We start from the raw sequence: 8,397 nt of genomic DNA on the forward strand, positions 1-8,397 counted from the left end.
GGGAGATGGCCAAGCTGAAGCCATGTGGGATAGAGGAAAACTAATTCAGTTGCAGAGACAGAGTCAGAAACTGGGAAAAGCCTGATCTAAATATAAGTAGATTCTTATTGAGAGACTGGGGAGAGTGTCAAGAAGATGGAAAAAGTGCTTGGCAAATAATAGAATGGGAGAACTAATAAATCCTCTCATTAATTCAAGACTCACACTTATTGGTAAAGGACAAAGGTCAAGAGTTATGGCTATAAATTCCATAATTGATTGAGAAGTTTGGGGAAAAAAACAGGTTCTTTCAGGCATCTAAGGAGGATGCTGGGATGCTATTTTGGGTCTGAAGGTCTCTCTGTCAGTCCTTAGGATCATGAAGATCTTTGCTACCAGAGGGTCAAAATTAAGTTCAAATTTTCTGCTGGTTCTGGGATTAACATGGAAAGAACCTGAGGTGGTCCTCACATTTCTAGTCTATCCTGAAAGTAGGCATGATGCAAAAATAGGAAAAGTGCAGGCAGTACTGTCAGTTAGGTGACCAGCCGGATTATAGTTTCAAGGGATCTAGCCATTCTTAGGAAATCCCTGCTCCGCAGCTGAGATATAGGAATCACCATCTGGCCTCCCAGGGCAAGGTCCAGGCAAGAGACAGACTACTTTCAGGATAGAAACTCAGGACTACTATGGAACTGGAATGCTTGGCAGGGAAGCACCAAAAGCTGCTAACTGAGCCCTAGAACAAGTAATGGGTCTATTTATAGCCAGTTTCGGTTCTAGGCTCCACTGAAGGAAGCAGCTGAGATTACAGCCACTTCCTGCCTCTCTCACTGTTGGTTCACAAACTGGAGCTACCCTAGGCCTATGGGTGGAGGTCATCAATGTCTTTAGCTGTGAATGGCTGGAGAAGACAGGAACTGATATTAGCCGAAAAAGGTTGTGGCCTTTGCTGGAACTCTACTTCATCTTAAGCAAATATGAACTCCACTTAATGGGAGAGGAGAGAAGGAAATCATCTGATGGGTATATTGGGAAAAACTAGAGGCCTGGACCTGAATGTGCATTCCATAGTGTGAAAAGCCAAAGCGGACAAGAAGAATGGGAGGTTAGAAATTAAGAGGGTAAGCAGATCAGTATTCCTATAACCAGAGATTTTTTTCTTAACTCTTGAGAATATAAACCTCTTTAGTTCTGTATAGTAATATATTTCAAAATAAACTGCACATATTCATATTGGTCATGTCCTGAACAAATTAAGTAATTTTTTTTTCTCTATAGGAAATGAGTCCTCCTGATAATATTGATGATGAAGGAAATGACATCATATTCTTTCAGAGAAGTGTTCCAGGACATGATGATAAGATACAATTTGAGTCTTCATTGTACAAAGGATACTTTCTAGCCTGTAAAAAAGAGAATGACCTTTTCAAACTCATTTTGAAAAAAAAGGATGAAAATGGAGATAAATCTGTAATGTTCACTGTTCAAAACAAGAACTAGATATTAAAATTGCGTAATTTGAACTTTCTGAGTTTTTGTGTTTCAAAAGGGTTATAAGAGTTCGAACCTACAATTATAATGATGAAATAAAATGAATACTGATCTCAAAAAATACTACTGAGAAATGAATAATAAGCTTTCATGAAATTGAGTGGACTTCCTCTTGTCCAGGTGAATACAATATTTGTATAATGTAAAAAGAATGCATAGTTTGAAAACACATTCTACAGTGTTAATGGGAAAATAGATTATATTCAATAGAAGTGTTTTGAATATTTTGGGTTATTGGTCCTAATGATGAATAAAACTGATATTTGAATTTTCTAGTTTTTAAGAAAATAATTAAATCCTTAAAGATTTCAAGCCATAAACAGTGATTCACCATGTAGTTTTAATCTATTACCTCATCCTTTGCCTTTTTGTTTGAAAAATTATTCCAACCTCTCTCCAAATATACTTCACAGAGATGTTGTGAGAAATCATATGACTTTCTGGAAGTTGCTTTCAATTACTATAAAGTTGCAGAGAAAGATTATGTGTAAAGCAAAATTACATAAGCATTTGTGTGAGGGAATAAACAAGGAAGAGTATTTCAAGAATTAATGCTTTGACTCAAGTTATGAATAAAAGGTATCATAGTTACTGGAAATTTTTTTTTAAAAACCTTAAAGATTTTATTAAGAGACCACTTCACTTGACTAATTTTTGCATTTCTTCCAAAGTCAGGATATCTTTAAAAGTCAGATTTCTCCTGAATCCAGCAACATATAAAATGGATTATACACTCTGATCAAGTACCATTCAATCCAGGAATGCAAAGATGGTTTAATATTCTAAAATCAATTAATGTAATATACCATATTAATAGAATAAAGGATAAAAACCCACAATCATCTCAATAAATGCAGAAAAAGCATTTAACAATACCTAGTTCATAATAAAAATTCTCAACAAATTTGAAAGAGAATTTCCTCAGTGTGATAAACAGCATCTATGAAAAGCAAACGCTAATATCATACTTTAATGGTAAAAAAAAAATGCAAGAATTTCAGCCCTTGCAACTTCTGTTCAGCATCATGCTGGAGGTTCTAGCCAGTATAATCACGAGAAAAAGAAATAAAAGTCATCCAGATTAGAAAGGAAAAAGTAAAACTGTCTTTATTTGTGGACAACATGATTCTAAATATAGAAGATCCTAAGGAATATACACACATGTGTGCACACAAACCCCTATTAAAATTAATAAACAAGTTCAGCAAGGTCACAGAAGATTAATATACAAAAATAAATTGTATTTTTATATACAAGAATGAACAATCTGAAAATAAAAATAAGAAAACAATTCCATTCACAATCGTATTTAAAAGAATAAAATGCTTATGAATAAATTTAGCAAAAGAAGTGCAAGTCTTGAACACTGAAAATTTCAAAACATTGCTGAGGAAAATTAAATATAATCTAAATAAATGGAGAGACATTTCACATTCACAGTTTGGAAGACCCAATATTGTTAAGATGGCAGTTCTTCCCAAATTGATCTATAGATTCAACTCAATCTCCATCAAAATTCCAGCAGGCTATTTTGCAGAAGTTGACAAACTGTACCTGAACGGCATATGGAAATCCAAAAGACACAGAATAGTCAAAATTTTTTTAAAAAGAACAAAGTTGGATAACTTTCATTTCCTAATCTTAAAACTTAATATAAGCTGCAGTAATCAGAACAGTTTGGTAATGACGCAAGGATAAACATATAGATCAAAGGAACAGATTTGAAAGTCCAGAAATAAACCCTTATATTTATGACCAATTAACTTTTGACAAAGGCAATTTGATAGAAAAGGAGAGTTTTCAACAAATGGTGCTGGTACAACTGAATATCCACATGCAAAACAAAAACAAAAACAGATGAACTAGATCCTTACTTCACACTATATACAGAATTAATTCAAACTCAATCAGAGACATTAATGTAAGAGCTGAAGTTATACAACTTTTAGAATACAACAGGAGAAAATGTCAAGACCTTCGGTTAGGCAAAGATTTTTATAGACACAACCCAAGAAGCATGATCCATAAAAGAAAAAATTTAATGCATTGGACTTAACCAAAACTCAAATTTTGGGAATTAAACTGGATGAACAGTACAGGGACCTCTTGATAATATCTTTGTGACTTTCTGAGAATATTATTTCTAATTTTAAAATTTAAAAAATACTTTTTTACTCAAAAGCTGTCATTAAGAAAGTAAAAAGGCAAGCCACAGAGAAAGTATTTGTAAATCACATGTATGGCAAAAAACTTGTATCCAGAAAATACAAATGACTCTTCAACTCAATAAGAACACAATCCAATTTTTAAATGGGCACAAGATTTGAATAGACATTTCTCCAAAGAAGATGTGCAAATGGCTAATAAGCACATGAAATGATGCCTAACATCATTAGTTATTAAGGAAATGCAGATTAAGACCACAATAAGATACCACTTCACATCCACCAGGATGGCTATGATCACAAAGGAAGACAAGGAGGGGGCAAATTAGGGGTATGGGATTAAAAGATACAAAGTATATATAAAATAGATAAGAAACAAGGATATATTATATAGCACAAGGAAGTATAGTCATTATCTTGTAATAACTTTTGATAGAGTATAATCGTTAAAAATACTGAATTACTATGCTGTACACCTGAAACTAATATAATATTTAAATCAGGTATATGTCAATTAAAAAAAAAACATAACAAGTGTCGACAAAAATTTGAAGCAACAGGAATTCTCAAATTTTGCTGGAAGGAAAGAAGTAGTGCAGTCACTTTGGAAAATAATTTTGCAGAGTTTCTTACAAGGTTAAATATAATTTTTTCATATGACCCAGCAATTCCATTTCTACATGTCTACTAAAGAGAAATAAAACATATGTTCGCACAAAGATTCATACATTAAAGTTCATAGCAACGTTATTCATAATAGTCAAAAAGTGGGAAGAGCCCAAATTCCATCAACTGGTGAAGAGTTAAACAAAATTTGGTATAGCCATAATGGAATATCAATACTAATAAAAAAGTAAAATACAGATAAATACTACAATATGAATGAACTTTAAAAACATTATGCTAAATGAAAGAAGCCAAACACAAAAGATTATATATTATATGATATTCTATTTATATGAAATGTCCAGAAAAGACAAATCTATAATGACAGAAAAATAGATTCATGTTTGCCTGGAGTTGTGGGTGGGAATGGGGATTAACTGTAAACAAATATGAAAAATCATATTAGGGAGAAGAAAATGTTCTAGAAGTGGATGTGGTAGTGGTTGCACAACTTGGTAAACTTTCTAAAAATCCTTGAATTGTATACTTAAAGTTGGTGAATTTATGGTATGTAAATTATACCTCAATAAAGTTACTTTAAAAAAGTCAATTTGATTGAATTTTCACATTAACTTTTATTGTTTTTTCCTCACTATAAAATTAAGACATGTTTGTTACAGAAATTTTAGAAAATACAGTATAACAGAAAGAAGAAAATTCAAAGTACCCATCCTTCCATCTTCAGACAACCATTTTTCACATTTTGACATAGGTCCTTAGTTTTCTTTTCTATAAAAATGTGAGCTGAAAAACTAAAAATCTCCCTACCCCTTGACCTAGACAGAATCTGGTATACCTTTACAATAATCTTTCAAAGCTGCAGTTGAAATCTTGGAATACAAAAGGGTAGCCTGAGCTGAGTCTTGACATAAGGAATGGTTCTACCTAAGGAAAGAGGGGGGTCTGAGAGGGAGAGTACAATGAAGGTTCTAACTTGAGTTCTATGCCCCCCCACACACCAAAAACAGAGTCTACTACAAGGACTTGTGTGCAAGTAATTTACTTGAGAGATGATCCCAGGGAGCAAGAATGAGAACGCTAGAACGGTGAGAATGGAAAGTGCAAAAGCTAGTATAAGGTGTGCTATCAAGGTTCTCACTGTGGGCCTAATTTGTCCAGAACCACCTGAGAAGCATAAAAAAGGCCTCCCAAAATTATCTCCCTGGAGGAAGGGAGGCAGGGACATTTACCACCAGCTCCAGACACCCATTAATTGAAGGCTGCCCCTGGGGATGTTAACCCCACATTTCTGAGCACTGTTTGACCAGGTAGATTTCCCTGCAGCAGAAAGTGAAAAGATACACAGCACACTCAAGACAATATTGTTAGTATGAGCTAGCATGGAACTGTCCACTGCAGTTACTGTGGAAATCAGTAGTGGGCTAAAACAATGTGACATAGGGCACCAGACTGGATCAAGCACCACAGCAAGAAGGTTGAGCTCAAGTAGAAAGAAATCACCAAAGGTCTTTTTAAGAAAAGAGAAGCAGAATTCCCTTGATCATTGAATCTAAGATGTCATTGATTATAAAATGCACCATTATTTCATGTACCACTAAGAAAGAAAAGACACTGCCAACTAAACTATGACATGCCTTCAATTGTCAGGTGTATTCTTATTTCAGATATATTAAAATGTGAAAAGTTGCATGTCTTAGAATTGATGAAATACAGATACAATTTAAAACTATTTGCATCACTCTAATGTAAATGCCCCATCTCCATAAACATTTAATAAAGTCTGCTAAACACATAACACTAACTGCAACTCATTTTTTGTGGAAATTAGGTAGAATAGCTGAATTTCACATTGAATCAGTATGAACAGGGTAAGAGTGACATGCTTTGGATATCAAGATACTGTTGGAGAAAGCAGGTGCTGAGAACCAAAGGTGGCCCTGAGTCTCAGGAATCTGAAGAAACTTTGAGAACAACATTGGACTTTCTTCAATTCATAGAATGGGAGCTTGGGCCAACCTTAACAAGACCTTAATAGACAGGGAGAGAACTTTTAAAAAAATACAAATATAGGATCATATTAAACGGACTATTTTGTGTTCTTTTCCTCTTAATTACATAGTTTGATCACTTTTTAAATTGGCTGAAATTGGAAATCAGTCTTTGCCACAGGCCTGGGTCTGGGAGAGGAAAAAAGGAAATTATTAGCAAGGAATGCATTGTTTTAGGCAAGTTTGCCCTCCTAAGGAGAATGGAAGGGGCCTGTTGGGTGGAATATCTCATTAGCGCTGAACAGGTAATTCCAGGTTGACTGGTGAAAGGCTACATTGCTGGAGGACGTTGTAACTAACAATTCGGTGTTACGCCTTGGTTTGCTAACAAAGGGCCTTAACACAAGTGACTACATTTGTGGCCTATTTCTTTTTAACAATTCCCCTTTTTGATCAGACTCTCAGCTTAACTGAGAGATGTGATCAAAATTTAAGGCATTAGTGCCACTCTCACCACTCTGTAGTTCTTGCAGATTTTGTTGATCCTCTGTATGGTATACACAGGTCATGGCTTCAGGTTCACAGTCTTAGTTGTCATTCTCTTTGTTCCTTTTCTGATGTTCTGGTCTTAGGGAGATCATTTGCTTGGTGGTTAGTCACTGCAAGCTTGCATTGAAAGCTTTTGAGAGAATACAATGCACAAGGGAGATTATCATGATTATAATAAATGGGATAATTCCCAATGTTTGGAGTACACTTTGGAACCATGGTCCCCAAGACCCAAGCCAATGAAAATCAAATAAGTCAAAGAAAGACGTCACTGAAGGAGTCACCATTTTAAGCCAAGTGGGTTCTTCAGCAATCTTATGTAACTGAGTTTCAGCTTCTCCAGAATTGTTAATCCAGGTGCAGCAAGTGGTGCTGGCTACAGCACAGACATTTCCCTACTAGGCCAAAAGATAATCAAGGTCTATCCCATTGTCAAGAACAACTTTCAGAAAGAGAAATTAAGGAAAAAATCCTATTTACCATCACATCAAAAAGAATAAAATACCTAGGAATAAATCTACCTAAGGAGGTAAAAGACCTGTACTTGGAAAACTATAAGACACAGATGAACTGAATTGAAGATGACACAAATAAATAGAAATGTACAGCATGTTCATGGATTGGAAGAATGAATATTGTTAAAATGACCGTACTGCCCAAGTCAATTTATAGACTCAGTACCATCCCTATCAAAATACCAAGGGCAGTTTTTACAGAACTAGAACAAATAATTTTAAAATTTGTACAGAAACACAAAAGAACCTGAATAACCAAAACAATCTTGAGAAAGAAGAACAGAGCTGGAGGAATCAAGCTCCCTGGCTTCAGACTATACTACAAAGCTACTGTAATCAAAACAGTATGGTACTGGCACAAACACAGACACATAGATCAATGGAACAGAATAGAGAGTCTAGAAATAAAACCACAAACTTACAGTCAATTAATCTATGACAAAGGAGGCAAGAATATACAAGGCAGATAAGACAGTATCTTCAATAAGTGGTCCTTGGAAAACTGGACAACTACATGTAAAAGAATGAAGTTCAAACATTCTCTAATGCCATATACAAAAATGAACTCAAAATGGATTAAATGGAGGTGGAGTCAAGATGTCAGTGTGGGAAGACGCCGAGTTAGCATCTCCCCACAATTAACACTCCTGTCGGCCACTGGTGAAAGACCCTGATGCCCAAGGAGACAGGAGGAACCCCCAAGTGGGGGGACTGAGGGGTGAGGAGAAGTGGAAGCCAGACAGGATCAGTGCCCCTGAGGCCAGGGAGATCAGGAGAGGCAGGTGGGAGGGGTCCTCTGGGAGGAGTGGGAGAGAAGCAGAGGGCGATCACCCAACCCACTCAGGCCCAAGGAGCCTGCGGAGCTCAAAGGCCTGTACCCTGCCCTCCAAAGCCCCCTCCAGGCTGCATGGGTCCTTGGGGACATAGGTGGGAGGTCAGGGAGATCAGGAGAGGCAGGTGGGAGGAGCCATCAAGGAGGAGCGAGAGAGGAGTGGAGGGTGTTTCCCCTGCTCACTTGGG

The 8,397-nt window shown here is 36.1% G+C and overlaps 1 protein-coding gene across 3 annotated transcripts in view; it reads left to right on the forward strand.

Moving 5' to 3' along the window:
- Window positions 1-1,505, forward strand: part of IL18 (interleukin 18) — a 30,284-nt gene extending 28,779 nt beyond the window's left edge. The window contains exon 6 of one of the 3 annotated variants that reach the window (XM_007464636.1): window positions 1,261-1,505. In XM_007464636.1, the coding sequence (XP_007464698.1) occupies window positions 1,261-1,482 (222 nt within the window). In that variant the 3' untranslated portion in view covers window positions 1,483-1,505. The remainder of the gene's footprint in view (window positions 1-1,260) is intronic. The other 2 variants (XM_007464638.1, XM_007464637.1) reach the window with 2 other exon arrangements.
- The last annotated feature ends 6,892 nt before the right edge of the window (window positions 1,506-8,397 follow it).

This window comes from Lipotes vexillifer, unplaced genomic scaffold (genome assembly GCF_000442215.2).
Source record: "Lipotes vexillifer unplaced genomic scaffold, Lipotes_vexillifer_v1.1 scaffold785, whole genome shotgun sequence".
Lineage (NCBI taxonomy): Eukaryota > Metazoa > Chordata > Mammalia > Artiodactyla > Lipotidae > Lipotes > Lipotes vexillifer.